Genomic DNA, 27,722 nt, shown 5'->3' with positions numbered 1-27,722 from the left:
CGCCCGCGATCGGCCCTTTCGGGGTCGGGCCCGGGCCCCGCACCCCGGCTGCAGGTGACAGGTGGGTGGCGAGGCCAGTCTCCAGGTGTGCGTTCCCTGGCCGGGTTCATCCGCGCGCCCGGCCTGGGCCCGAGGTCTCCCCGCATGCATTGCTTGTGGGGCCCCCTCCCCCTGCGAGGGTCCCACCTTTGCCACCCTGCTGGGTCGTCCGACCGGGTGGAATCTCTTTTCCTCCCGTCGTTCTAGTCACAGGTCCTAGATGGAAAGAGGGTATCTGCCCCCTAGGCCAGCTCTGGCCCCAGGCCCCCCAACTCTGAATTCTCCACCCAAGCTGGAGAGATTGAAAAGTGGGTTCTTGGTAGGCTTTCACACCCCAGGCTGTTGGAGTCACCACGGGGTTGGGGTGACTGATGCTGGCATGTCTCCTTTGGAAGTTTTGGTGTGAGGACTTCAGAGAAGTTTGTTTAGGCCCATGTAGACCCGGACCTACTCCTGGGCTCAGGATATGGGCACCCCCTTGGTAATGGGCAGTAACTGTCCTTACCTCTGATCTCAGTCTCTGGACCCCTGCTAGGCGCTGCAGTCCCTCCTCATCTCCTCTGATGTAAGTTCCTTAGGAACTGCCAGAGGAGGGGCTGCCTCCCCATACAACTCCCCCCCATCCCCTTCCTGTGGCCTTGGGTGTCCCTGTGGGAGGATCCAGTAGGACAGAGCTCAGAGTCCCTTCCCAGAGCTCTCAGGGTCCGGAGTCCCCCAGCAGAACAGGGCCCAGGAGGTATAGCCTCAGGCAGCGGGGTAATCCCTGTGGTTGAGATGGCTGGCAGTTTCTGGAGTGGTACTGGTGGACCTATAGGTGGGAGACAGAGAGGCTTTTGAGGGTGGAGGTGAGGGGGAGGAGGTTAGCCAGGTAGAGGGTGGCTGAGGGATTCCTGCTGGAGACAAGGCTGAGAAGAGGGTCAGGTAGGGTGGTTCCACTGGCATGGGGACTTGTGGGATCCTCAATCCTTGATCTGCCCCCACCACTCCTTCCCCCAGGGAAATTTACTCAATTGAGGAGTAGGCTAGAGGCCCTCAGTGCCTGTCTTGGCCATCTTCCATCTGTGTCCTGGAGAGAAGGATCCAGGGGTGCCTGGCCAGGCAGGGCGGCATTGCCTTCAGTCTAGGCGGGGCTGTGGAGCACCGAGGTGCTGGGCCAGGACAGCTTGTGAGCTGACAGCCTTATTGGTGTCATAACTGACTCCTGGGAAAGATGTTGATTTCCTTCTTCCTGAACACTTCACCTCTCCGGGGACTGCTCCCAGCCCAGTACCAGGTATGATTCTTGGCACGTTTTAGGACTGTGTGTCTGGGGACAGAGGAAGTCTATGAGAGCTGATGAGGGTTTCAAGACAGAGTTAGGTGCTTCCAAGATGATCGTGTCTCCTGGATAATCTGGGGAGACCTCAGCTGAGCAGCCCCTCTCCTAAACCAGAAGCCTCCATCACCTACTTTCCCATGTGGCCACGTACACAGGTGGGCAGGCTCTCCTCCCCTGAGTTGGAGAGGGCCCTATCTGGGGGCAGAGTTCAAGGGCAGCCCATTTCATGTCCTGAGTTGGGCCTGGTGGACCTGACACGTCTGTCTACTTGCTCTGCAGAAATGACCGATCCCTTCTGTGTTGGAGGAAGCCGCCGGCTCCCGGGATCCACCAAGAGTGGACCTGGGAAGGATGGAGGCCGGAATGAAGTCCGACTTCCTGTTTTGCATGACCCACCAAAATTGGGTAAGAGGCATCAGGCCAAGGTCAACTCCAGGTGACCATAGGCAGCTGCTACTGGTTGTGGGACCCCTCCTCAGCTCCCAGCTCCCCAGGAGTCTAGCTCCTGGGAGCCCACTGGGGCCACCTGGGCTCTTGAGAGCCTTCCCAGGGTGGGGCAGCCTGGACCTTTGGATTCTTGTCCTAGGCCGACCACAGTCTTCCACTCGCCATGCATCACTGTGGGGGAAGCAGGACTTACTTCAGGCCTGACCAGTGCCCTGGATGGCAAGTGAGGCTGTGGGAAATGCAGCTTCCAAGCCTTGGCGTATCATGTGTTGCAGGGATGCCGGTGGTCCGGGGTGGGCAAACAGTGCCCAGCCAAGGCCCACTCTGCTTTGACCCGGGAAGTCCAGCCAGTGACAGGACGGAAGGGAAGAAAAAGGGGCGTCCAAAAGCCGAGAATCAGGCCCTCCGAGACATTCCTGTGAGCTCTCTGAAGGCTGGGGTGGGACTCATGATGGGGTCTGCTTGCCAAGGCCACTGCCCTGCCTTTGCTTGCTTCTCACACATCCAGCCCCAAGCCCTCAGCCTGCATCAGAGGTTGCTCCATGCTTTCTGGCTTCACGGTGTGGCCTGGGACCTAGTGGACCACGTTTGTGGGGCTCTAGAACAGGTCAGGTACACCATTCCGGCTTGGGGTGGCCTGAATGTTGCAGTCCTGAGGTTGAAGGGCTCCTGCAGCTTGTCTGTCCTACAGGCCTGGGGAGGGTTCTGAGTCTGGGTCTTGGGTTGGCAGAGAGCTGGCGGGCTGGGGGTCAGCAGCCTCGCCTTTTCCATGCCCAGCTCTCCCTGATGAACCAGTGGAAGGATGAATTCAAGGCACACTCAAGGGTGAAGTGTCCAAACTCAGGGTGCTGGCTGGAGTTCCCCAGCATCTACGGGCTCAAGTACCATTACCAGCGGTGCCAAGGGGTAAGGGGCTGTGGGGCAGGGAAAAGGAGGCCTGGGGCCTGCCCTGCCCTACCTGTCTATTCAGGTGTGTCTGGGCAGAGGCCTGGGCTGCCATCCCATGCCTGTTCTCTCCACCCAGGGTGCCATCTCAGAAAGGCTGACCTTTCCCTGCCCCTTCTGTGAGGCTGCATTCACCTCCAAGACCCAGCTGGAAAAGCACCGGATTTGGAACCACATGGACCGACCCCTGCCTGCCCCCAAGCCTGGGCCTGTCAGCCGGCCGGTTACCATCAGCCGGCCCGTTGGGGTCAGCAAGCCCATTGGAGTGAGCAAACCTGTCACTATTGGCAAACCTGTGGGTGTCAGCAAACCTATCGGCATCAGCAAGCCAGTGACGGTCAACAGGCCTGTGCCGGTCACCAAGGCTGTCACAGTCAGCAGGCCTGTGCCGGTCACCAAGGCTGTCACGGTCAGCAGGCCTGTGCCGGTCACCAAACCCATACCAGTCACCAAGTCGGTGCCGGTCACCAAACCTGTGCCAGTCACCAAGGCAGTGAGTCTCAACAAGCCAGTGCCAGTCACCAAATCCGTGCCGGTGACCAAACCAGTGACCATCAACAAACCGGTGCCGATGACAAAACTTGTGACGGTTACGAAACCCGTGCCAGTCGCGAAGCCGGTGACGGTCAGCAGGCCCATTGTGGTCAGTAAGCCGGTGACGGTCAGCAGGCCCATTGCCATCAGCAGGCACACACCACCTTGCAAAATGGTGTTGCTGACCAAGTCTGAGAACAAAACTCCTCGTGCCGCAGGGAGGAGCAGTGGTAAGAAAAGGTACGGGGCCTCCTTCCGGGTTCGAGGTGGTAACAGGGTCAAAAGTGGGCCCTCCTGCCCCTCACCTGCCTGCTCCCTGCAGGGCTGCGGACAGCCTGGATGCATGTCCCATCCTGCCAAAGCAGGCGAGGCCAGAGAATGGGGAGTATGGCTCCTCCACCACAGGCCACACCTCGGCCTTCCAGCTGAGCACAGACCCCAGCAGCAGCCCCCTTTCTCTGGGCAGCAGGCCCTTGGGAAGCAAGGAGGCACCGAGGGCCACCGGCCCTGTGTCCCCACCTGAGGAGGGAACAGAGCGCACAAAGCACAGTAAGACAAGAGCGGGGGGGCAGTGGCTGGGGTGGGGGTAGGGGTCTGCTGGCCCAAGCCTCCCGATGGCTATTTGACCAAAACCTTGGGCCCTGTTTTCTCTCCCTCGAGTCAGGAAGGAAACAGAAAACACCCAAGAAGTTTACAGGGGAGCAGCCGTCCATCTCAGGGACCTTTGGACTCAAAGGTGAGGTCCTAGCTAGGACAGCATTGGGGCTAGACACGTGCACAAGTGTGCCTGCCCCCTTGGCTCACACCTGCCCTGTCCTATGTGTGCACACAGGCCTGGCCAAGGCAGAGGACAAATCCCGCATGCACCGTGCCAAGAAGCAGGAGGGGCCAGGCCCTGAGGACGTGCGGAAGAAGGTGCTGGCTCCTGCTAGCACGGTCAGCAAGGAAGTGCCGGCCCCCACGGCCCACCCAGCTCCAGGTGGGGGGGCTGCCATGAGGCAGGGCCCAGGACAGATCTCAGCTCAGGGGCGGATCCTGGACCACAGGGACTAGGGCCTGAGCGTGGACCATGGGTCCTTTGCTTGGCGTCCAGGGCGTCCGGGAGCCCCCACCAGCCCCTGAGGCCCTGGCCCTGCCCTACAGGTGGCCCTGAGGAGCAGTGGCAGCGGGCCATCCATGAACGGGGGGAGGCTGTCTGCCCCACCTGCAATGTGGTCACCCGAAAGACCCTTGTGGGGCTTAAGAAGCACATGGAGGTGTGTCAGAAGGTAAGGCTGCCCCGGGGTCCCAGGCGGGGAAGTGCCCAGAATCAGCTTCTCATGACAGGGGCATGTCTGCAGCTGCAGGATGCTCTCAAGTGCCAGCACTGCCGGAAACAGTTCAAATCCAAGGCCGGCCTCAACTACCACACCATGGCTGAGCATAGCGCCAAGGTACGCCCTGACCTACCAACCAACCAACCGCTGGCCTCCTAGTCCATCTCACCCCACCCCACCCTACCTGCCCTGCCCTGACCACTGACATTTCATCACCACATGGCAGCAGAACTTAGTGGTTCCCATGCTACCTTGGACATCTGTGCCCCTGACCCCTGGGCAGGGGCAGGGGCCCTATGGTGGTGGGGATATTAAGGCTGGGCCTGCCCCCCAGCCCTCTGACGCTGAGGCCTCGGAGGGGAGTGAGCAGGAGGAACGGGAGCGGCTGCGCAAGGTGCTGAAGCAGATGGGGAGGCTGCGGTGCCCCCAGGAGGTCAGTGGGATGGCTGGGTGCTGGGCGCACAGCGTAGGGCGGCGCACATGGCGTGGGGCTAGATGCATGGTGTGGGACAACAGCTCCTTGCTGGCCACTTACCCGACTCTGACCTCAGGGCTGCGGGGCTGCCTTCTCCAGCCTCATGGGCTACCAGTACCACCAGCGACGCTGCGGAAAGCCTCCCTGTGAAGTGGACAGCCCTTCCTTTCCTTGCACCCACTGTGGAAAGACGTACCGCTCCAAGGCTGGGCACGATTACCACATGCGCTCGGAGCACACAGCCCCAGTGAGCAGCCCGTGGCCTGGGTCCTCTTGCCCCCCGGGGCACCAAGCATGTGTGTCACGTGCCACCTGCTGTGTGTGCTCTCCCTTCCCTTGCTGGGTGCCACATGCATGGGGCCTAGGGTGTCTGAGTTCGCTGCCTGCGGCACATGCCTCTTATCTCTGTGCCTCCATGCCACGTGGGTCCTCTTGGTCACTGGTCTCCCTGTTCTGCAGCCGTCTGAGGAGCCTGAGGACAAGCCCCCCGAAACGGAGGACCTCTTGGGTGTTGAGCGGACCCCCAGTGGCCGCATCCGCCGTACTTCAGCGCAGGTTGCCGTGTTCCACCTGCAAGAGATTGCAGAGGACGAACTGGCCCGAGATTGGACCAAGCGGCGGGTGAAGGATGACCTGGTACCTGAGACCGCCCGGGTGAGCTGCAGCCTGGCCCCCAGCTCCTGCCTCTGAGCAGGATGTGCCCTTGCTTGGGAGCCCCTTCCGTGGCCCCGCCCTGCAATTTGGGCCATTTGCTGGCCTTCCAGGTTCACATCTCTCATCTGTGAAGGGCACAGTTCAGGTCCTTAGAGCAGGTGGAGTCAGCTCTGGCCTGGCACTTGGTAGCCTCTGTTACACATGCCCCCTGGGCTCACCCTGGTGCTCACCTGGTTTTACAGCTCAATTATACTCGGCCAGGCCTACCCACACTTAACCCCCAGTTGCTGGAGGCGTGGAAGAATGAAGTCAAGGAGAAAGGCCATGTCAACTGCCCCAATGACGTGAGTTGGGACAGGCTGGTGTGTGGGTGTGGGGATACTGGCGCTCAGGGATAAAGAGTCCAGGTGTGGCCCTGGATAGGAGGCCTCCAAAGGACCAGCCTACCTGTGATCCCTTGGCCCCTGGAGGTCCTTAGATGGAGCCCGATAATCTCAGCTTTAGAGGTGTAGCCTGCTCATATCCCAAGACTCCTGGGGTCAAGCTCCCCACTTACCCCAGAGAGACCCCATAATCCCTTGGCCAGGGGTACGTGTATATCTGTGTAGGGACATCTGCTGGGAATCCCCTCCCCACTGTTGTCTCCTGTCCCCAGTGCTGTGAAGCCATCTACTCCAGTGTGTCCGGCCTTAAGGCCCATCTCGCCAGCTGCAGCAAGGTCAGTCCCCAGGCCCTTTCCCATGGTGGGGTGGGTGCTCTGCACTCCCAGCCAACCCCTAGGGACTCCTGCATGTTGGGGGGGTGTGACCCTACCCCAGTCGGGTAGGGCGGCCATTTCCATGAGCTCAGGGACTGGCCAGTGCCTGATAGTCAGCCCAGCCCAGGACACTTCCGTAGTTTCCAACCCTATCCGTGAGTCAGTTAGCCCAAGTTGTTCTGCTCACAGGGGCTCCTCATCTGTGTGGGTGTAAGTGGGAACAGTGGACCTGGGCTTGGGGTGAGGAGCCTTAGGCAAAGGCTGCAGCCCTTCCCCAAGGCGCCTTACCTCCCCTGTAGTGGGGGTAGCTTGGAGGTCCTGCCACAGAGAGGCCTTGCTGGGTCCCTGAAGCTCACCCATTGTGCACCCATCCAGATGAGCTGTGGCTGTCCCGACCCTATAGCCACGCAGGCACAGGAAGAGGGTCAGGGTTCCCCGGTTGGGTCTGCTGCTTCTGGTCTTCCTTGGGTCAGGGTGGGGTCCAATGTTTGGGGGCTGGCCTGCCCCATGCTTTGCAGGGAGACCACCTGGTGGGGAAGTACTGCTGTCTGCTGTGTCCAAAGGAGTTCAGCTCTGAGAGTGGCGTCAAGTATCACATCCTCAAGACCCATGCAGAGGTGGGATGGGCTGAGCCTGCATCAGAGGGGCTAGCTCCAGGCAGGGGATTGGGCCAGGGCAGGAGTGGTGGGGTAATAATTTGTATGGCCTTTGAACAAGCAGCCAAGGTTGAAAAATCTGGTGGTTTCAAGGGAAAAAAAGAAAGAAAAAAGAAATCTGGTGGGTTTTTTTTTTCAAAGTGGGTTCTGGTTTCCCTGGAGGATGAGAGAAGCTTGGGTACCACGCCCCCCGGCACCCTGAGCAGGAGGCACCTTAGTGCAGCGGTCTGCCTGGCCCCAGTGCATAGCACCCTCCTGTCTCAGGGTTTGCATTGTGGTTTTTTTTCTTCTTTCCAGAACTGGTTCCGTACTTCGGCTGACCCACTTCCCAAACAAAGGAGCCAGGACTCACTGGCACCCAAGAAGGAGGAGAAGAAGAGGCTGGCAGGTGGGAAGAAACGAGGCCGAAAACCCAAGGAGCGGACCCCTGAGGAACCTGCACCCAAGACCCCCCCACGTCGGGACGACTGGCCCCCAGGAGGCAAAGACAGAGGGGCCCGGGTCCCCACTGGCCGGAAGGTCGGAGCCAGCAAGGCTCCTGAGAAGTGAGCATAACGGCTGGCAGGTGGGTGGGGCCTGGTCCCCACATTTGACACCCAGCCCACTCTGTTCAGGGTGGGGGTAGCTAGCTCCGGGACCTCCTGCCCTCCAGTTCTCCACCCCCCACCCCTGCCTATTCATCTGTCCAGCAGAGGCAGCCAGTCCCTCTCTCCTTTGTGACGGTGGCCCTTCTCCTGTGCAGGCTACAGAGGGCACACCTAGGCTGGTTCTCTGGGGGGAGGGCCCATGGCAGCAACTGAAGTGCAATAGCTCGGAGGGACATTTACGGGCCTGGCGGAGTCTGGGGACCTGGATGGGCAGGAGGAGGGGCTGTGGCTTAGGCCTCAGTTCCATGGGGCAGCGCAAGGCAGGCAGATGGCCTTCACCGTGCGAGCTCCATGCCAGCTCCATGCCCCATCTGCTTTCTCAGGCCCAAGGCTTTGGGGCCCTCGGTGACCCATGGTTCTGGGCTGATGAGGGCACTTGAGCAGCCTCACCTTTCTACCCAACACTGGACCCCAGCACCCCCAGCTACCTCCCAGGACAGACTCTGAGTCTGACTGCTACCATGCGGACCGGACAGCCAGCCCTACCGTGGCCTCCCTCGTCCTTCCACATCTGGCTCCTCTGCTTCTGTTCTCTACCTCTCCAGGCCCCCCTCCCCTGCCTGTGTGAACCCCCTCACTCCGGCTATGCTTGGGCCCCTGCCCCACTGGCCCCTGTCCATCACGATGGGTGGAGGTGGCCCTGTTAACAGAGGGGTCTCCTGCCATTCTATCTTCATGGGTGCTCCCTGCCTGGGGCAAGGGGAGGGTTCTGCTCTCACCTGCAGGGCTGTAGGAGCAGAGGGTAAAGGGGGCCGCATGGAGCATAGCTTTGCCTCCAGTCTCCAGCTTTGCTAATACCACTGCTCTAGGGGCAGCCCAGTGGGTTAGGGATGGGCCAGTGTGAGCTCTAGGGTCAATCTGGGACCCACAAGCATGTGGGACATGGAACTGGGGCCCAGCTCTGAGGAGTAATCCCTGTGGGAATCAGCCTTCTGTCTGCTGGTCTGGGTTGGCCTGTGGCTAAGCTTCCATGGGAGTCCCCTTTTCCCCTTTTTTTTACCTGCCCTTTTGTTTCTGGTTGCGTGGTCTTTTGATATGAGAGCTGAAGGCCAGGAGGGGGCTTGGCCAAGGTCATATCGTGTTGGGGGGCAGCTCTGCGCTGGCCCCCTTTGGGGCCCAGAGGATGGCCAGGTCTGCAGGTTGACCAGGGTTCAGGCTGGAGTCCAGGGCACCCAGACCAGGTGGCCATACTGCCTCTGGCCTCCTCCCTGGGCCCTGTTTTCCAACTTTGGCAGTGTAGGGAGGAGGAGGGTACTCAGAGCCACTGGGTCTGGACAGAGGTTATTTCCCACTGGGGGGTAGGGGGTGGGCTGAGGGCTCGGCCTTGCCGATCCTGGATGATGTGAATTTTGATATTTGCCCGTGTGCGTGTGTCTCCTGGGTGTAGTGGATGCCAGTCTTGTTGCTGTGACAAGTAACAACCTTTTTTTTATTCTGTTTTTTATACAAAAACAACAATCTGACATTTTGGTGCTAAGGGTTTCCTGGTGCCGACGGTGGATCTAGGGGCTGAGGGGGTGTCTCTCCCCTGCTCAGGGAGGCAGTGCTGACTGGGCACCTCTCTGCCCCTAAGCTCCCATCCTCATCTAGTCCCAGGAGAGGAGGGGCCCCAAGCCTGGCTTGACTCTCCTAGCCCTGCAGTAGGGAGACAGGTTCCAGGGGGGGCTTTGGGGCTGGTCACGCTGCCCATCTCCAGTTTCCTTCCTCTGACCCAAAGGCTCTTGGGCAACCCTGGCCTGTATGCTGGGGGGGGGAGTGGGGGGGGGCGAGACCTGGACTACCCCCACTCACACCTTGATTTGATCAAAGACCGGAGGCATGGGCAGATGGATGTCTGTGGATGGATCCAGTGTCAAAAGTCAAGGGAGGGTGGCATGGGCAGAATGACTTTTCTGTGTTCCTGGGTGTCACTATGGTAATACAGCTGGTGGAGGCAGAGGTGGGGTCAGGCAGCAACTGCGGGGGGCAGCTTTGGGTAGGGAGGGGATGTAGGTGCTGGCAGGAGCCCCAGGTGCATTTGTCCTTGTCACCAATGGCTGGAGGAGGTTGGACCCCAACACCTCTGCTGGGGATGGCCACCCGCCCCAGCCTCTCAGGTACTTAGCCCTTAGGGAGTGGGGGGCTGGGTTTTTGCTGGGGGGTGAATTTCCAGGTTGCTCCCTGAAATCCACAGATGGTCCCTGGTTTGGGAACCCCACCTAGATGTGTGGGAAGAGGTGGGGTCCTGGGTAACTTGATGTTTAGCACTTTAACCCCCTTCTTTGTCTTTAAAGTGGGTGTGGGGGGCTGCTGCCAAAAGTGACTATTGGGTCGGACCCCTCTCTCCCTTCTTCCCTTCCTGCTTCCCATGTTCTGGTGAGTGGCAGTAGTGAGCTGGTGGGCAGAGCCCTCCTCCAAAGGGGGCAGAGCCCTGGGCAGCTCAGTGGGATCTGCCCATCTCCCACTGTGGTGGGGATTCAGCCAGGTAACCACCTGGCCTTGATTGACACCTTCAGTGAGAGGGACTGGAGTGGCAGACCCCCAGGGCATGGTGGGCATGAACCCTGCCCAAGACCCAAGCCCAGGGCACAATGCCAGGTCCCTTTCTGAAGATCTACCTCTGGCCCAGCCCACCCACCATTGCCCTGAGAACAGGAAAGGGCCAACTCAAGGGGCTAACACTTCACACAAAAATAGGATGCACTTTGTGCAAAGGCAGATGAGGATGTATCCTGGTGTGAGGTGATCAGTGGCCCTTGCAGCCGTAGCCCCCCCTCCTGTCCCTCTGGTTCAAAAGGGAGAGAGTGGGTGCACTGTGACCCACGAAAGGCAGGGCTGTCCCGGTGTCCAATTCGACGGGCCCCAGGTGGCTTACCCTGGAGGCCTGGGGTTCACGGAGCGGTCGGCCAGTACCTCTGGCCTCGCAGCCACACATCCTGTGCTTTGGGTTTCTTGGTTTGGGTTTTTTAATGCCAGTTCTCCGTACATAAGTGCATTTCGGAAGAGAGGTTCCAGCTATCACTTGTAACCGTATATATACATATATATTCTATCTACAAAGTGTTTATTTGCAAGATGTTTTGACGGTGAGCTCGGGCCCTGCCCGCCTTGTGACCATCTGTCCCCGGTCCTCGTTCCCGCCCCCCGACCCCAAGTGGCGCGGGGGTGGGCCATCAACTGTATGTATTAAATATGACCGTATCAAATAAATGTTTATTGATTTTTTTTCCAGGGGCTTTGTGCTGCCGAATTTGTGGTAAAGCTCGGGGTGGGATCTTTCCCCGCAGAGGACTCCCGTCCGCCCGCTCGTAGTGGGTAAGGCCGCACTACGAGTACCGGCCCGCAAAGCCGCGCGGCCTTGTGGGACTTGTAGTCCGTGCGGCGCGCCAGCGAGTGTGCAGCGCGAAGCCCCGAACTACGACTCCCGGCGGCCGGTGCGGCAGCCCCGGAACCGCGGCCCGCGGAGAGGCCTCAGAGTTCCATGGCGGCGCCCCCAGCCTCTGCTGACGCGCCCCGCTTACCTCTGCCGCCCGCTGCGGCGGGAGACGGGCCCGACCGGCCGGTGGAGAGGAGCGAGACCTCGTGCGAGGACCGGTAGGCGCGCCGCGCCGAGCACGGGCTGGGGGCCGCGCACGCCCCCTCGCGTCCGCCGCGTGATCCGGCGCCCTATAGCCCGCGGGCAGGGGCGATCTCGACGGGCTGGGTCTGGACACTCTGGGGACCCCGGCCGGGGTGGGAGATTCCCCGGTGCCTAGCGGGGCTGGCGACGCTGAGCCTGGAGATGAGACTGTGTCCGCGCTGCCGCTCCCCGATGGCCGGCGGCACCGGGCTCGTGGGCAGGGCCTGCTGGGCGCCCATTCTGAGGTTTTGCGGATAAAGTGGATTCTGCATCTAGCTAGCATGGACTTTGGTGTCTGTCTCGAGGGGACAGGGAAGCCTCTGGGCTGGAGTGTCTGAGGTGGTCAGTGTGCAATCCGTCGAGACTCAGCCCCTGCCCCACTTGAGAGGCCAGGGTTCCTGAGTCTGGCGATGGGATGGTGCCTGGTGACTGCCCCCACCTGTGGTGCCGCACCACGAGGCTCTGGGGAGGCTTTGCAGAAGTTGAAGTTGGAGGGGTGGAGCGGAGGCAGGGCCATTTTGTCACCCTGACTGGGAAGACAGATGGAAGAGGCCAAGAGGAATTGGGCTCCTACTGAGCGCTTCTGGGGCCAGGCTCACGAGGGGAAGGTGGCTGAGCCACAATCAGGAGCAGGCCCCTGCCCTTCTGGGTCTAAACTGTGCCAAAGGAAGATTCTGTGAGGGCCACAGGTTGTGGGGGTCCAAGGAAACCATGGTTCCAGCCCGGGCATCTCATCCCGGGATTGGGTGACCTCTCCAAGGCAGAAATGCTATGCACCTGGATTCCTCCAGAATGGTCCGAGTGCCAGGGCAGCCTCTTTCTTGGTAGGGAGGGAAATGGGGCAAGGGCTGCCCTGCAATGACAGTTCTCCTTCAGGAGCTGCCAGATCCTGAGGAGCATCTTGTGTCCTTCCAGGCTCACACCTTCCCAGCAGAAAGTGATTAGGTGCCTGGCGCAGGGTGACAGTCTCATAGGATCTGAGTCTGTGACACCTGCTAGTTCCAAAGCATCATTGACGTAGCCCAGGATCAGAGAGGATAAAGCTAGGTAAGATTTTCTTGAGAAAAGCACTCCCTGAGGACACAAATTGGTGGGAGCTGCAGTCTGGGCCCCCCTCTGTGTGCAGAATCAAGTCATGGGCATGGGTACCCCCAACAACACCCCCAGTAGCAGAGGTTGTAGGAGGAGAACCAGGACCTGGGAGCAGTAAGTGGAGACTCGGACTCGCTTTCTCCAGAGGCCCATGGGGTCTACCCTGGCACTGCCTCTGGGCTTCACAGTTGTCCCCTGATGCTGGTGTCCTGAGGGCTGTTTCTCTGTGCTGCCCCCACAATCCCTGCACACCCACCAAGGGCCCCAGTGCTGGGTCTGGTTGCCATTTAGGTGGATGTGCCAGTGCCCCTGAGCTAAGGTCTCCCTGACCATCCTTCCAGCTTCTTCTACATCACTGCGGACACATTGGTATCGTTTGGCCACCTTGCCATTGTTTTTTTGTCTGCTTGCTCCTCTGGAGGGTTTAGCGCCATGAGGACAGAGGCCTCTGACTCCCTTAGCACTGGACATGCTGATGGGTAAAAGAGAATGGTGGTGATAACAGTGAACCCCTGAGGCTGTCTCCTGGTGGGCTAGCTGGAGATGGGTTTGCAGCTATGGGAATGGAAGGAGGCTGGCTGGACCCACCCAGAGGAGTAGGAACAAGGGGCTTCTGCAGGGAGGTTTCCAGGGTAGTGGGATAGAGGCTGTGCAAGTTTATGCAGCCTGCTTCAGCCCCTTTAAGGCTGCAGCCTCTTCCCCTTCCTCCCACCCCCCGCCCATTTTGACCTGCCCTGACATAACTATCCTGATGCCTCTGTCCCTGAGCCAGTCTGGGATCCGCTGGGGCCTGGCTCCTCCGTCCTCCATCTGGCCTCATTTGACTTACCCAACAAACTTCCTAAACCTGGACGGGGTGTCAGGTACGAGTGAAGGCCCTGGTGCTGCATGCCCCAACTCTGCAGCCCTGTCCAGGACAGCTCCAGCCTCCCACGTGTGGGCCAGCCCCCGCCCGTTTGTCCAGGCCAGGGAGCGGGAGGGAGAAGCTCTTGTGCACAAAGATGGACAGTTCAGTCTTGCCTCCAAGAGCTTCTGGACAGGGAGGCAGACACCCCCTTGTTACCTGGGCGGCCAGCAGAGGCTGCTCCTGAGGCAGCCCCCAGGAGCGGCCCCTCTTCAGTGTGTGAACCTCATGTGGAATCTTCTCTTCACTGAGCCCCCATGGTAGAAGCCAAGTCAGGAAAAAGGCTGAAAAGGAGGCTGGGGACCTAGGGGTGCAGACCCCTTCACACGCTGCAGTAAAGATCTTTTGGCTGACCTACCCTTGCTGAGGCTGGGGCTGAACCCGTTCTTCCTCCTGCTGCCAGGCTAGGGAATGACTGTGTCCCCTGGCTGAACATGCAGCACTGGGTGGCCTTGGGGGACATACTGGAGCCTCCCCTGCAGGGGGTGGGGCAGGTGGGTAGAGTTTCAGGTTTGTTTATGCCTCTAGAAGGCACCTTGGGGCCAAGGGTCTGACACTCAGCATTGGCATTCAGCAAGCCTTGGCCAGGAGAGACCTCAGATTTCCCTGTTCCAGTGTGGGGGGTAGTAGGAGAGGATTGGCTTTACAGTCCCAAGCAGGCCTGGGGTCTGGAGATTTTTCCACAGCGCTCTAGGAGGGGTGCACCGAGGTCCTCAGCACACACTGGGCCAGCAGTGTGCCAGCCGGTGCACAGGAGAGCAGTTCACACCCAGGGCCAGCCACACGACACTGTTCTTTTCAGCAGGGTCAGTGCTATTAATACCAGCAGAGCACACAGCCCCCAGCCGGGTGATCCTCTTAATGCCCGTGGCCTCAGCCTCTAAGGCCGGCACTGAGTACTGTTCCTCCACACGAGGGGCTCTTAGGACCCCACCCCAGCTCCTCATCTGCGGTGCTGCCAGCCCACACATGGAGGGACAGTTCAGTTGTCTCCTGAGCTGTCCTAGGGGACTACTGTGGGTCTAAATGGCACTGTGGAGATACTCCTGCGCCCACCTGGATCACCCTGCTGTCTGCTGTCCCCGGTGTCCCAGCCATGAGCAGCCCCCCAGCTTACCCTGACATCAGGATCTCGGGGTGCTGGGCCCTTGGAGCAGAAGGCAGGTGAGTGGCAGGCCTGTTGTTCCCTGTGGCCATAGCAAGGCAGCCTGCCTTTGCTGTGTCCTGGCCGCTCGTAGCCCCACTCAGCGTGTGTCTGATCGACGTTGGGAAACAGGCTAGTAGGTGCTCTTAAGGGGCCAGGCAGGGCGGCCACCAGCAGCGTCTGGTTTTGCTTGGGGCTGTCTGTTACAGGTGAGACTCGGTCCAGTGTGGCTCATAATCCTTTGGTTTGAACTTACCTTTTTTCACTGTAGCCAGAAGCACCCTGACCATCTGTTGACTAAGAAATGAGATCTTTTGTGCAATGTTGCCATTTCCAAGGTCATGTCGCCGAGAATTGGGGTGAGGCTTGCTCGGAGGTCACAACGAGGCTTTGTCCCTGGTTCCCAGAGAGAGACGGGGCTTTGGAGAGGGCAATGCAGCCGGGCTTGGCTGCAGACCCAGCCTAATGCTGTTCAGGGCCATCGCACGCCCTAGATGGGGCGGGTTTCTGGCAAAGCTCTCTCTGCCCTACTTTCAGCTCTTTCTGGCGCATGGGCATTCTTCCCTGGGATGGTGTCTGCCCCAGGCTGTTGGCAGCATGAGCCTCAGAAGCTGTCAGTGGTGGTGGCCATCCTTACCTCAGTAGTACAAGGAACACTCCCAAATAGAGACTCTGCGTTTCCTGGGGAAGCAGAGGCCAGGCCACTGTGCTGGGGTGAGGAGCGGGGTTGGGAGCCACGCCAGTCCCAGGCCTGCGCTTGCCCGGGGCGGTCCTGCATGGCCCTCCTCAGCAACAGCACACAGGAGGCCCGCCTCCTTTGCAAGTCAGGTTCTCCACATTAGAGTTTTCTCGAAGAAGGCCCAGGGGGAGGGGCTGGGTTAGACCTTGTTCTCTGCCCACCGTCACTTCCAGGGCCACCACAGGACTGGTTCCACTCTCCCCTATGAGCCATCTGTCATCTCCAGAGCGGGTGGGCCCCAGGGGCTGTGCTCAGTGCTGTTAGATGTACGTGTCCAGGGTTAGCTCAGGCAGCGCTGCCCTCCGTCCAGTCCCTGGAGATACTGCTGCTGGTGTGCGCCCCCCCCAGCCCCCTGTGTCCATCCCTCGCTTGACCAAACGGGCGTGTGGACAGCACTACTGGGACGGCTCCATGCTGGGCAGAGGCCCCCACACGCTTGCCATTGGGTGGCAGTAGGGCCGTTCTCCCCCCAGATTGCTGTCTCCAGAGCCACAGAGGGGCCACTGAGCACCCAGACCGGCTAATCACCTCCAGTGCCGGCTCCTTGTGCTGTCCTGACAAGGAACAGCGGCGGCCCTGTGCTCTGTCCCTGAAGATGCTGCCACATGTCTCCTGTCATGTGATGGGTGGTTTCTTGCTGCTGAGGTCACCCTCTCAACACACCAGCAGGTTCTTGAGCACGACCTGTCATGCCTTTGGCTTCAGCTAATTCCTTCCACTGCCTCCACCCCCACACGTGCGCCTGCCCTCCCAGCCCTTGGTAGCAGCAGGGGCTCCGAGACTGCACAGGACGCCCAGGCTGTTCCAGAGGCAGGAAGGCACTGGGCCTGGGAGAGCGGGCCCCGCCCTCCCTGCGGCAGCGGCCCAGTTCCGGGCACCCCGAGTCCAGGCGCTGCTGGTCATAGTGGTGGCAGCAGGCTCCAAAGACTGTAGCTCTCTTTGTGCGCCCCGTTTTGTTCACACACACTTTAATGAAGGTGTGTGTGCAGGGGAGCGCTCTGCATTCGCCCATTTTATATAAATGAGTTCATGTCTCATCACGCTCGGCTTTCTCACTGGCCGTGCTTCCAGGATGCCTTCCCTGTCTGTTCTTCCCAGGCACTCCTGCCAGTGCCATGGGTGGCACTCCTCCCCTGGCTCCCAGACCCGGGGTGGACAGGCAGTGCTACAGGCAGCGTCCCGTGGGGACTAACTTGACCCTCACGTCCACATGATTCCTGCACGGTCTTCCCACCCGCTGGGGGCTCTGCCTGGACAGTCAGTAGCCGTGCTGGGCCACAACCTGTCTTGACGCCTCCGGAGCAGGTGCGCAAGGTGATGCTTTGGCCAGTCCAGTCTCTCTCTTGTGCAGTGGCCAGAAATGGCCTGGCCTGGCAGCCGGCTTTACACCAGGCCTTTGTGTCCAGGCTTTTTGTGTCTCAGCACAGTCTCTGAACAGGCACCAGGCAGACACTACCTCCCAGCTGGGCCACTCAGCCAAATTTCATCTCCCCGGAGCTGCTGCCGTTGGGATTTGAGGCTTTGGGCCAGCAGTCACACTGTGCCTCTTTTGAAATGACAGGGAAATCAGCGTGTCACTTCGGCACTGGGGGTACAGCATGGGCAGGACGGAGCACAGATGCTGTCTGTACCTTCCCTGGCTTGAATTTTCCAGCTTCTAGCCCCTGGAGGCCTCCGCTTTCTGCCCAGAGTCTGCAGTGTGAAGGAGGGCAAGAAGCAGGGGCCTCCCCGTCGGCCTCCCAGCCCAGGTCCTCCTCCCACCCCCACCCACTCCGCCGCCCTGCTTGGCTTTCCCGTCAGCAGCCTCTGCCTCTGGAGTACCTCTCCCTATGTGCCCTGCAGGGTGACAGAGATCAGATCTTATAAAACAAGAGGGCTGCCCAGAGAGTGTCCTGGGAGGGAACACAGTCCTTGATGGGGTCTTGACTGCCCTCGGTGTGCCCACCTCTCTATCTCCTGAAAGGATGGGGGCCCCGCGCAGCCAGCTGGTGCCCAGCCTACAAGGAAAAAGGAGCCAGGCCCAAGATGGCAGAGTCCTGGCTGCCCTGTGTTTGCTGTCCCTCTGAACCTGTGTGGGCAGTGACAGTCCGAGGCCCAGAGCCCTGTGGATGGGCTGCAGGCAGTTCTTGTGTGCCCCCCAATTGAGTCTGCCCACCTCAGCCGTGCCTGTGCGGTTGTGTGGGGGGCTGCCCCCCACGGGGCCATGCCGGCCCTGACACAGGACGGCAGAGGCGAGCGCGTGCCCCTTCTCTGCAGCAGCAATGCGGAATCCTTGGACAGGCTTCTCCCAGCTGTGGGCACCAGGCGCTCACCCCGGAAGCGCACCACCAGCCAGTGCAAGTCTGAGCCGCCCCTGCTGCGTACCAGCAAGCGCACCATTTACACAGCAGGGCGGCCTCCCTGGTACAATGAACATGGCACCCAGTCCAAGGAGGCCTTCGCCATCGGTGAGCAAGGTCCACGGGCAGCAGGGGCAGGTCAGGCAGGACCTGCCATTGAACAGCTGAGCGGCAGCTCTACTGACGTGAGCAGCCTTGTGCCCCTCAGCTGGTGTCAGGCCGGGGAGGGGAGGGCAGGCTGTCAGGCAGTGGGGATCACTGGAACCTGTTTGGGAGGCTGGCCCTGCTGCCTCTGCTTAGGGTCACTCCGCGCCTTCCCACAGGCCTGGGAGGTGGCAGCGCCTCTGGGAAGACGACTGTGGCCAGGATGATCATTGAAGCCCTGGATGTGCCCTGGGTGGTCTTGCTGTCCATGGACTCCTTCTACAAGGTGAGGAGCATGCCTGCACACACAGGCCGTGTCCACAGAGGGGCCTGGGGCCCCCACCCCTGCCCCTGGCATGGCCTGGAGGGGCGCACAGAGCCCCTGGGTCCTCCCCCTCCAGGTGCTCACCACGCAGCAGCAGGAGCAGGCCGCCCACAACAACTTCAACTTCGACCATCCAGACGCCTTTGACTTTGATCTCATCGTGTCCACCCTCAAGAAGCTGAAGCAGGGCAAGAGTGTCAAGGTTCCCGTGTACGACTTCACCACTCACAGCCGGAAAAAAGACTGGGTAGGCCCGCAGGGCTCAGCCTGTGCTGATCCTCCTGGGAGCGCGGTGGGCACAGTGGGTGAACCGCCACACGATTCCTTTGCAGAAAACACTCTACGGTGCAAACGTCATCATCTTTGAGGGCATCATGGCCTTTGCTGACAAGACGCTGCTGGAGGTGAGGGCAGAGCTCTGATGGTCCTGCTGCGGGTGCCCACCCCGCTCCGGTGCTTCTTACTCCCTGCAGGCCTCCTCCAGGCAGGCCAGGCCTCTTGCTCTGGCAGGTGCATGGCCACCTGTCCCATCTTTGTGGTGCAGTCATGGGGTGTTGGGTGAGGAATGGCTACTCTCTGGGGAGCCAGTCAGGACGTTGGGTCAAGCAGACCTGCCACTCCCACAGAGAGACTGGAAATGCCCTTGGCCGTGGAGGCAGCCTGAGGAGGGGCTCCCTTCCAGATTGGGGTACAAGCCCCAGGCCAGGGCCTCTACCTTATTTTCTTTCTCTTCTGACCCTGGTTCACCCTCTTCGTGTCTGTGTTTCCTTTGCTGCTCTCTGGGGCCCCTGCAGCCACTGAGGTCAGAGTGACTGTGGGGTGGTGGGTGCAGATTCAAGTGTGTGTGCCCATGCGTGCTCTTGCCTGGGATGGAGAGGGGCGCTTGTGTCTGTGCTGTCTGCAGTGCACTCCTGAGCCCTGGGAGGCCTGCGCAGTCGCGTCCTTCCCGCCAGGCCTTGCTGTGCGGGGCTCCCTCTCCTGCCCCTGCTAGGCCTGTGAGGGAGGCCTGGGCTCACAGCCGGCCGTGCTCTGGTCCTGTCTCCTTGCAGTTCTGAGACCCATGAGCTTGGGCTCAGACTCAGGGAATTGCGCCGCCCACCACACAGCCCCTTCAGGGTCAGACCGAACTCACCAAGCCCCAGAACTGTGGGGGGGATGTGGTGGGGAGGGAGCAAGTCCCCAGTCCCCTGGCATGTATGAAGGCACATAAATAGCAGGCAACCCACAGTAACGATGCCAACTCCATCCTGCCTCGGGAACTGGTATCCATCCAGTGGCCTTTAAAGCCCCTGGTGGACAGCGCCCCCCGCCCAACGTGTACTTGCCCTCACAGCCATGCACACTGTCCGCCAGAGGTGCCAGCCAGACCCTCGGGGTACCCCCGAGGGCCTGGTTTGCTCCCAGGCGGGCACATAGGCCAGAGGTCTCTGCAGGAGCTGGCCCCGATGTTGCCCACCCCAGCCCTGCTGGTGCCATGCCCCGCTCGGCAGCTCGCTCTCCCCATCCAGCTCCTGGACATGAAGATCTTTGTGGACACAGACTCTGACATCCGCCTTGTGCGACGGCTGCGCCGGGACATCAGTGAGCGAGGCCGAGACATCGAGGGTGTCATCAAGCAGTACAATAAGTTCGTCAAACCTGCCTTCGACCAGTACATCCAGCCCACCATGCGTGTGGCAGACATCGTGGTGCCCTGGGGTGAGCCTGCAGACCCACCTGCCACTGGGGAGGTGGGCACAAGGGGCCTCGGTCACCCATGTCACCCTTCTGACCTGACCTGTCCCAGGGAGCGGGAACACGGTGGCCATCGACTTGATCGTGCAGCACATGCACAGCCAGCTGGAGGAGGTGAGTCGGCTGGGCCAGGTGCCCGGGTCCCTGCAGCCCGCCCAGCCCCACTCCCGCTCCCTTGCAGCCACCATCCACATGTATTCACTGTCCCCTGCCACGTTCTGGCCCTCCAGTGTCCCAGGCCCTGCTCGGTCGGCCTTGCTTGCTGCCCACCAGCCCTTTGTGCTGGCCAGAGGTGACTGGGTTCCCTGAAAAAGCGCGGGGTATAGAGGGGCCTTTGGGTATTTCCGGCCTGAGCTGGGCTTCGAGTGGAAGGGCGCACTCCAGCTCCTCCCAAATCTTCGAGAGACCGCTGGGTGTCCATGCTGGGTGCTGTATCTGCCACATTCTAGGAGGGATGCCCCAACCTGCAGTTACGTGCCCTTCGCTCTGGGCAGGCTCCGTAATGGGGTGCTGGAAGCCTGAGGTCTGAGGAACGGAGCCCCAGGAGCCCTGGCTCTTACTGCCCAGTCCAGAAGGTGCCCAGGTCACAGGCCGTAAGAGCCGGCTCCCTCCCATGGTTGGCAACCGCCTGAGACCATCCCTTGGCGGGGCTGGGGCAGGTCCGTTCCTGGGTGGGGTGGCCCGCTGGCCAGGGTGCACGGTGGCCGTGGGCTGTGCTGTCAGGTGACTGCGAGGCAGACAGTGCTGCCGTCACTGACGTGCCCCCCATTCCCTTGTGTCTCCCTGTGTTGCCGCCGCAGCGTGAGCTCAGTGTCAGGTAAGACTTCCTACACCTGTCTGCACAGACGGAGGCATTTCCAACGTCCACAGGCAGCTCGGAATTTGGGTTGTCACCTGAGCAGGTGGGAGGGTCCTCTCCTGTCATCCCACCCTTGGGTAGCCCTGCCCCAGGCACAGGATGGTGTGATGGCCCCCACAGTGCCTTTGCTTGTCCTCGTTGGCAGATGAGGAAACCAAGGCACAGAGAGATGTTAAGGAACTTGCCTAGGGTCACACCGTGCCCTGACTTTACGCTAGTCAGACCTCTCTGGAGGCCTTGTCCCAGCATGGGGCTGGCTGCATGGGGTCTGATGCCGGAGGCCACAGCTGTGCTGAGCCAGCACTGCTGGACCCCCCACCCCCAGGTCAGTGGCCACAGGCATGTCCCTCAGCGGCCAGAGGGCCTGGCTTTGTACCTCCTTTGCCTGATCTGAGGGTCCAGTCTGGATTCCCACAGACGAAGGTGAGGCCTCAGTCCCCTGCCTATCTAGCCCTGGACCCAGGGCACAGGGAGAGAGCCAGGAGGAGCTCTGAATGCACTGGGGCCGCAGGGGAGCGGAGGAAGCACCCCGTCCGCACAGTTGCTCAGCATGAATGAATGAATGAATGAATGACCTGCCTTTAGCCCAGGCTTTCTGTGGAATCGGGAAGCCCCAGGAAAGCCCCTAGTTCCCGACTGGGAGCCCCAGCTGCTGCGTTGGGAATGCCTCCAGGGCCACTCGCTGGCCCCTTCAGCGGCCTGCCCTCGCTCGAGTCACCGCTTGGCTCTCCTCCAGACCAGGGCACCTGCAGGGATTGTCCTGTCAGGCCCTCTGGAAGACTGTTGTGAGAATGCAGTTCCTGGGGTTTCAGACTTGAGAAAACACCCCAACGCCGCTGGCCATTTCCCCTTCTCTGGCCAGTCAAGGAGGTGGTGGCTGGTGGCTGCTCACATCTGTCAGCCCCAGGAAGTGTTGCTGGTGGGCGGGCGGCGGGGGGCCTTGCCCCGGAGAGCAAAGCCCCCAGGGGTCTCTCTGTCGCCCTCTTCTCAGGCCAGCCAGGAGGCGGCTGCAGGGGCTGCCCGCCCTCCCCTGCTAAACGCTCTTTTTCTCTTTGTTCTTTTCCTCTTTGTAAACCCCTGGGTCTCCTGCCCTGTACCCTCCCTGAACGTACTCTTCACCTGGCGAGCAGAGGAAGCTGCGCTGGGATATGTGAGGACAGAGTGCGCTCTGGTTGTGCTGCTGCTGTGCTGTGCGCTGGCCGGGGAGGGGGGCTTGCTCTCCACGCCCGCCCCTGCCCCGCCCCCTTCGCTCTGCTCCGCCCCGCCCTGGTGCCCCGCCCTCTCGGCTCCGCTACCCCAGCTCTGCCCCGCCCCCTCTGCTCCACCCTCTTCCTCTTCCCGGTTCCAGCCCTAGTGCAGCAGGGGTGGCCCTGAGCTGGATTTGCCTTTGTCTTCTGAGAGGGTTGTGCATCACCTGGAGGGAAGGGTCAGGGCGGGGCTCGGCCCTGAAGCTCAGTAATGTTCCCCAGACATGTTCTGGGGTTGGGGACCAGTCACCCATCCTGGGGGCTGAGACTTCTCCGTCCCACTACCTGGTCCTCTTTTGCTTTTTCTGAGCAAGCGCAGGAGGGGATTTGGGCTGGGAGCGGGGCCTGACACCATAGCCCTTCGCTTTCCCACCTGACGGTCAGCTGCTCCGCCTGGCCTGGTGGGTGTATCTCAGGGGTGGGGCCCTCTCTCCAGGTCAGCCACAGGGAGGCGGCAGCCCCCACTCTGCACACCCCATTGTCCCCGTCACATCTGCCCCCCCACACAGTGTCCAGGTCGGGAGGATGGGACTCCAGGAGAAGACGCCCCTTCTTGAGTCCTCCGATTGGTTTGTGTTCCCAGGGCTGCGCTGGCCTCGGCGCACCAGTGCCACCCTCTGCCCCAGACGCTCAGTGTCCTCAAGAGCACGCCACAGGTGCGAGGCATGCACACCATCATCAGGTGAGGGCCCTTCTGAGGGCGAGGTGGCCCCTGGTGGCCCGGCCAGCCCCTTTGCTCAGCTCTGCCGGCCCGCAGGGACAAGGAGACCAGCCGGGACGAATTCATCTTCTACTCGAAGAGGTTGATGCGGCTGCTCATCGAGCACGCGCTCTCCTTCCTACCCTTCCAGGTTCGGGGCGGGGTGGGGACCCTGGCGGGTGACAGGGTGTGGCGGTGCCCTCAGGCTCATGAGAGCCCCCCGCCTCCTCCGTGCAGGACTGCGTGGTGCAGACCCCACAGGGGCAGGACTACGCTGGCAAGTGCTATGCGGGGAAGCAGGTACCAGGGGGGTCACAGCCCAGGATGAAACTGGGGCAGCCCGGGAGGCGGGAGGTCCGGCCAGCTCAAGGCCCCCCACCCCTGGCCCCCGCAGATCACCGGCGTGTCTATCCTGCGGGCCGGTGAGACGATGGAGCCTGCGCTGCGGGCCGTGTGCAAAGACGTCCGCATAGGCACCATCCTCATCCAGACCAACCAGCTCACTGGGGAGCCCGAGGTGCGGGGCAGGAGCCCGGAGGGCATGGGCGGGGCGTGGGGGGTGTGGGAGCCCGAAGGGCAGCCCTAGTTTCGGGCTGGTTCTGACTCTGGCTCCACACAGCTCCACTACCTGAGGCTACCCAAGGACATTAGTGACGACCACGTGATCCTGATGGACTGCACCGTGTCCACGGGCGCGGCAGCCATGATGGCTGTGCGGGTGCTCCTGGTGAGTGGGCTGGAGGGGGCTGCGGGCTGCAGGGCCAGTTGTGGGCGTTACCGACCCCTTACCATGCAGGACCATGATGTGCCTGAGGACAAGATCTTCCTGCTGTCGCTGCTAATGGCAGAGATGGGTGTTCACTCGGTGGCCTACGCTTTCCCGCAAGTGAGAATCATCACCACAGCTGTGGACAAGCACGTCAGCGACCTCTTCCGCATCATCCCCGGCATCGGTGAGGCTGAGCAGGGCCGGGCAGTGGTGCTCCGGGGGCTGGAGGGCGCGAATCCCCACCACAAGGGCCTGCTTCCTTCCCCAGGGAACTTCGGTGACCGCTACTTCGGGACCGACGCGGTTCCCGATGGCAGTGACGAGGAAGAAGCGGCCTCTACGAGCTAGCCCGAGCCTCCCGGCTCTGGCCCCCACCGAGCCTCTTCCTGCCTCGTGGCCTTGCTTACAGAGATGTCGTAACTTACTTTAGTTAAAAAAAAAAAGATGTTACCCGTTATAGTGTAATTTACTCTGTACATTTTATAAAATAAAGTTTGGGGAAATGAAGCTGTGACTCATGGGTTGGGGGCACATGAGTGCTGTCCTGCCTGGGACCTGGGGCTTGAAGGAGGCGCCTCAGGGCGGCCGGCGGTCAGGCTGCCCCAGTGTCTGAAGTGCAGAGCCACCACGGGGAGCGGGGGAGTCCAGGAGCCCGGCCTGCTGGTCTTGCACTTGGCTTTCCCTGCAATCCAGGTGCAATGCCAGGTTTAGGAGGGGAGAGCTGGGGCCCATAGCTCTTGGCTCTGCTGCATGGGTCCCTCGGTGGCCCCCTGGCCTGGACGTAGTGCTCTGGGTCTCAAAAGGCAGCCTCTGCAGCCACCTCCCACCCCCACCACGTGTGTGTATCAGGAGCCCAGCGGAAATCGGTGTGTGGGCGGCTGTAGGCGGGAGTGTCAATGGGTCTCAGCCACTGACAAGAGCCCTAAGTTGCAACAGGGACCGCAGGGCCTCAGGGGGCCAGCCCTGCTGTGTGGGGCCAGAAACCCACCTCCAGCCCTGCCTTGGTTGCCTCTGGGCTCGAGGCTGTGCAGGCTTCTGCCGCTCCCCCCACCCCAGACAGCTGGTTTGTGGTAGGCCTGCCTGGGTGTGGGTGTGCATGATGCAGATGCCTGGGCTGCTGGGAGTGGGCTACAGGCACCCCCAGCCTTCCTCCACCTTCTTTCTTCCAGGGCTGGCCCTTGCCTCTTTCCTGCCTTCCTGATCTCCTTGGTCCCACCCCCCCCAAAGCCCATGTCATGGAAAAGCTTGTGGGGGCGTGGACAGGAAGTCACTGGGTGGGGGCAGGCCAAGGGCAAGCAGATAAAGGCAGGAGGCTTGTCCAAGGAGTGGCCAGGCACCAGGGACAGAGAACGGACAGGGCCCAGAGGTCAGCAGGGGCTTCTGCCCAAGCCAGTGAGTGGACCCCTCTCCCCTATTCTGGGACCCCCATTCACCCATTCTATCATTCTTGTGCTGTGTGCTGGGAACCTGGCCTGGGCCTACTCAGGAGGTGCCCTGGGGTGGCAAGACGGGACATGCCTTGGTCACATCAGGTCTTCCCAGATAAGGAATAGGGCAAACCATTAATAAGGGGCCAGGCAGAGGCTAGGTTATTCCTTGGAGGCCCCCCAGCGACCAGCTCCCAGAGAATAAATCAAACCCACACATGTACACACATGTATCAATACCCCTCCCCCCACATCTCCTGCAGCAGCACACACAGCAAATCCACAGACATATGTGTGTATGTGCACAATGCAGCCGGAAGGAAAGGGCCCAGTGCGCCCCCTGCCCCCACTCAGCCACTAGCCCCTGGGGGAGGACAAGTTCCTCCCACTTCTTGAGGGTCAGTGGGGGGCCTAGGGCAGAATCAGGAGACGGGAAGCCTGAACCAGAGGACCTGTCCCCTCAGGCTGTGGTCCCCTCATCCAAGACAACCTGGGCTGGGGCGGGGGAGGCTAGGCCACAGGCTAGTGGAGTTCCTGAGCCCATCTCCCACTGGGAACTGTGGCGTCGTAGAAGTAGGTCACCTTGCAAACAGCACTGGGGGAGGGTCTTCAGGGTGCCAGTGAAAGGAGGGGGCAATTCCTCTAGCCCTTGGGGACCTCCTAGTCCCAGAGATAGGACCAGAATCCAAGGTCCAAGACTTTCCTGGGAACCACAATCAGCACAGCTTTCTGGGCACATCAGAGGGGTCCAATTTCGGGAGAAGGCTTGGGGAAAGCCCTCCAGGGGTGGATGAGCCCATCCTAGGAAACTCTCTGGTGGACTGGGAGCCAGACGGCCCTTGGGCTGCTTTTCCAGGCATCTGGGCTCTTTGGTCCCAGCAGAAGCTCAGGGGGCTGGGGGCAGGTGCCTGGGGGAGAAGTTGAGGAGAGCTTGGAAGACGGGGCTATAGCCTGGAGATTCCCTCAGAGCCTGACAGCAGGAGAGGTGGGGAGGGTGCAGACTTGGAGCCCACCCCATACTCACCCAGAAGGTCCCAAGACACAGCATTCTTGACACTCAGCTCCGCCTGCTGAGAGCTTCAGCAGCTGCCCCTGGGCGGTGCCTCCAGGACTGTCCAACCTGAGAATGGTGTCTCCAGGGTCGATCTCAGGTTCGCCAGCCCATGAGGCACCTCCCCTTTGCCAGCAGCAGCTGCCACAAGGCCATGAGGGATGCCCTGGCCTGGCCGGAAGGGAAGCTTGGGGTGCCCCTGCCAGGGGATGGGGCCCAGACCCAGCATTAGGCACATCTGGTTGTCACAGTTGTGCAGGTTGTCATCAGTGGGATCTGGGGGTGGGTACGGGCCTGCGGAAAGACTCCCCCTCACGGGGTCTCAGCTGGGCCACCGGAACCAGGACGCACATTCTGCAAAGTGCCAGGATTCCTGGCTAGGGTTGCTGGGGCTCAGCAGGATGGAGCCGAGGGTTTGGTCTGAGCCGCACTGGAAGGAGCAGCAGATTCGGAGGCGGGAAGGGGTAGGACAAGAGTTAGCGGGTGGATTTTTAGCTGGGCTTGGGTTAGAAGGGCAAGAATAGGGTAATTCGCACATGCGGTTCACAGGGACCCACTTATTTGACCGCCACAAGGCGGGGCCGGAGGAAGGGCGGGGTTGTGAGCAGTATCAACTTCAGCAGCGACGCATCCGGAATCGGCGCGCCGGCAGGTGGGCCTGGCTCTCAGTGGTGCGGGTCCTTAGGCTCAACTACCTGGTCACCAGCCGGCTTCCAGGGGGACAGAACACTGGCCTGCCGTCACGTGGCTGGGGTGGGGCTAGCAGTTGCCCCGCCCCTCGAATCCTCCCCTGTTCCCGCCCCCCCTCCCCCGTGCCCGCCGCGCGCTCCCTGGGTCCCAGCGCCGTCAGGAACTTTCGGCGAGCGTCCGGACCCGGCCCGCCCGGCACAACGCACCCGGACGGAGCAAGGCAGGGCCGGGGGGTTGTGCGCAGTCCGCGGAGGAGTGGTAGGAGCGGGGGTCTCTCTGCAGCAGGAGACTGCCCGGCGTCCGGGTATCGGAGCGGCCGTGCGCTCGCCGGGTGAGGCCGTACCGGAGACCCCTCCACACCCGGACGCCCCGGGTCCCCCGGATCCTGCCCGCGCTCCCCCGGGCGCCAGGCGTCCTGCCCCCGCCGCGGGAGCCAGGTCCCGCCACTTCCCGGTCGCCCCCTCCAGCTTCTGTTTCTGCTTCCAGTGGTGACGGTGACCGGCGCAGTCCACGGGTTTCGGGGCGGAGGGCACCTGACACAGGACCCCGGGGTCGCGGAGGGGTCCAGGCCTAGGGTCCCTGCGCGGGCGAGCTCGTCCCCCCACTTCCAGCCAGACCTCCTGGGGCGATAAGTCACGACTAAGTCTCCGGAGCCCAGCGCCCCCACCCCCGGCCCACTCACCGTTGGTTGACTCAGGCCCCACGCTCACCTGCAGGCAGCCGGGACAGCGGCACACGCACCCTGCCCCTCCTGGTGGCCACGCCCCGCGCGCCCCCACACCTGCCCCGCTGGGCTCACGGTAGACCGTGGTTCCCTGGTCATGCTCCTCATGGGTGGTGGGGTGAGGGAGGAGGACACGCACGTAGGACCCCTGACCACACATGGAGACTACGACCTCCCCCAGGGGCCCACAGCTCCAAGACTGGGCGTGGGAGCATCAGGGGCGGGTGGACTTTGAGAATCTCCTTCAGGTGCCATTTCCCCACTCCCCGCCCCCGCCTGTGGCCCACGGTCCCCTGGATCAGGGTACAGGGTATGGTGGCCCCCGGCCAGGAGGTCCTGTTGCCCACAATGCTGAACGTCCACCGTTAAGTCTCTGTGTTAGTACCCATCTCTCGGTAAGAACCCGGTCTAAAACGTGTGTGAGCTCTGAGGAGTTGAGGAGGGGCCT

The 27,722-nt window shown here is 61.4% G+C and overlaps 2 protein-coding genes and 1 long non-coding RNA gene across 22 annotated transcripts; 2 read left to right on the top strand and 1 right to left on the bottom strand.

The window, feature by feature from the left end:
* Positions 1 to 36: 36 nt before the first annotated feature.
* Positions 37 to 11,106, top strand: ZNF512B (zinc finger protein 512B). 7 transcript variants are annotated; one of them, XM_029915835.1, is made up of 18 exons: positions 37 to 1,512; positions 1,637 to 1,762; positions 2,080 to 2,222; positions 2,582 to 2,710; positions 2,829 to 3,523; positions 3,606 to 3,832; positions 3,948 to 4,019; positions 4,116 to 4,262; positions 4,427 to 4,551; positions 4,624 to 4,716; positions 4,934 to 5,032; positions 5,151 to 5,321; positions 5,534 to 5,728; positions 5,971 to 6,072; positions 6,384 to 6,446; positions 7,004 to 7,102; positions 7,439 to 7,686; positions 8,112 to 10,998. In XM_029915835.1, exons 2-18 carry the CDS (start codon positions 1,639 to 1,641, stop codon positions 8,233 to 8,235), a joined length of 2,856 nt encoding a protein of 951 aa, XP_029771695.1. In that variant the 5' UTR covers positions 37 to 1,512; positions 1,637 to 1,638; the 3' UTR covers positions 8,236 to 10,998. The 7 variants fall into 7 exon arrangements, with proteins under 7 accessions (XP_029771695.1, XP_029771696.1, XP_029771698.1 ...); XM_029915836.1 differs by lacking the exon at positions 8,112 to 10,998 and adding an exon at positions 11,000 to 11,106 and having other exon boundaries at positions 4,427 to 4,716; XM_029915838.1 differs by lacking the exon at positions 8,112 to 10,998 and adding an exon at positions 11,000 to 11,067 and having other exon boundaries at positions 4,427 to 4,716; positions 7,439 to 7,706.
* A 54-nt stretch (positions 11,107 to 11,160) lies between these two features.
* On the top strand, positions 11,161 to 23,889 carry UCKL1 (uridine-cytidine kinase 1 like 1). 12 transcript variants are annotated; one of them, XM_029915842.1, is made up of 16 exons: positions 11,161 to 11,361; positions 17,525 to 17,712; positions 17,928 to 18,034; positions 18,126 to 18,320; positions 18,406 to 18,477; positions 19,582 to 19,771; positions 19,860 to 19,921; positions 20,608 to 20,624; positions 21,797 to 21,816; positions 22,497 to 22,595; positions 22,655 to 22,764; positions 22,851 to 22,913; positions 23,008 to 23,130; positions 23,233 to 23,340; positions 23,410 to 23,566; positions 23,651 to 23,889. In XM_029915842.1, exons 1-16 carry the CDS (start codon positions 11,249 to 11,251, stop codon positions 23,728 to 23,730), a joined length of 1,704 nt encoding a protein of 567 aa, XP_029771702.1. In that variant the 5' UTR covers positions 11,161 to 11,248; the 3' UTR covers positions 23,731 to 23,889. The 12 variants fall into 12 exon arrangements, with proteins under 12 accessions (XP_029771702.1, XP_029771701.1, XP_029771707.1 ...); XM_029915841.1 differs by having other exon boundaries at positions 17,522 to 17,712; XM_029915844.1 differs by lacking the exon at positions 11,161 to 11,361 and adding an exon at positions 11,714 to 14,546 and having other exon boundaries at positions 17,522 to 17,712.
* Positions 23,833 to 26,618, bottom strand: LOC115272982. Of its 3 annotated transcripts, none has more exons than XR_003900586.1 (3): positions 26,418 to 26,618; positions 25,834 to 26,290; positions 23,833 to 24,064 (listed from the first exon to the last, which is right to left on the bottom strand). It is a non-coding gene; the product is annotated as an uncharacterized LOC115272982 (long non-coding RNA). The 3 variants fall into 3 exon arrangements; XR_003900587.1 differs by having other exon boundaries at positions 25,834 to 25,929; positions 26,397 to 26,611; XR_003900585.1 differs by having other exon boundaries at positions 25,834 to 25,929; positions 26,418 to 26,609.
* Positions 26,619 to 27,722: the final 1,104 nt, after the last annotated feature.

This window comes from Suricata suricatta, chromosome 12 (assembly GCF_006229205.1).
Source record: "Suricata suricatta isolate VVHF042 chromosome 12, meerkat_22Aug2017_6uvM2_HiC, whole genome shotgun sequence".
Classification (NCBI taxonomy): domain Eukaryota; kingdom Metazoa; phylum Chordata; class Mammalia; order Carnivora; family Herpestidae; genus Suricata; species Suricata suricatta.
Note: the sequence above shows the minus strand (reverse complement) of the source record. Positions and strands in the feature narration are given on the sequence as shown.

Coding starts and splice junctions, on each gene's coding strand:
- ZNF512B (XM_029915834.1), top strand. CDS start 1,639: ATGACCGATCCCTTCTGTGTTGGAGGAAGCCGCCGGCTCCCGGGATCC. Junction 6,073..6,383: donor ATGTCAACTGCCCCAATGAC/GTGAGTTGGGAC, acceptor TCCTGTCCCCAG/TGCTGTGAAGCCATCTACTC. Junction 7,103..7,438: donor TCCTCAAGACCCATGCAGAG/GTGGGATGGGCT, acceptor TCTTCTTTCCAG/AACTGGTTCCGTACTTCGGC.
- UCKL1 (XM_029915841.1), top strand. CDS start 11,249: ATGGCGGCGCCCCCAGCCTCTGCTGACGCGCCCCGCTTACCTCTGCCG. Junction 18,035..18,125: donor CCATGGACTCCTTCTACAAG/GTGAGGAGCATG, acceptor AGGGGCGCACAG/AGCCCCTGGGTCCTCCCCCT. Junction 19,772..19,859: donor AGACATCGTGGTGCCCTGGG/GTGAGCCTGCAG, acceptor GACCTGTCCCAG/GGAGCGGGAACACGGTGGCC.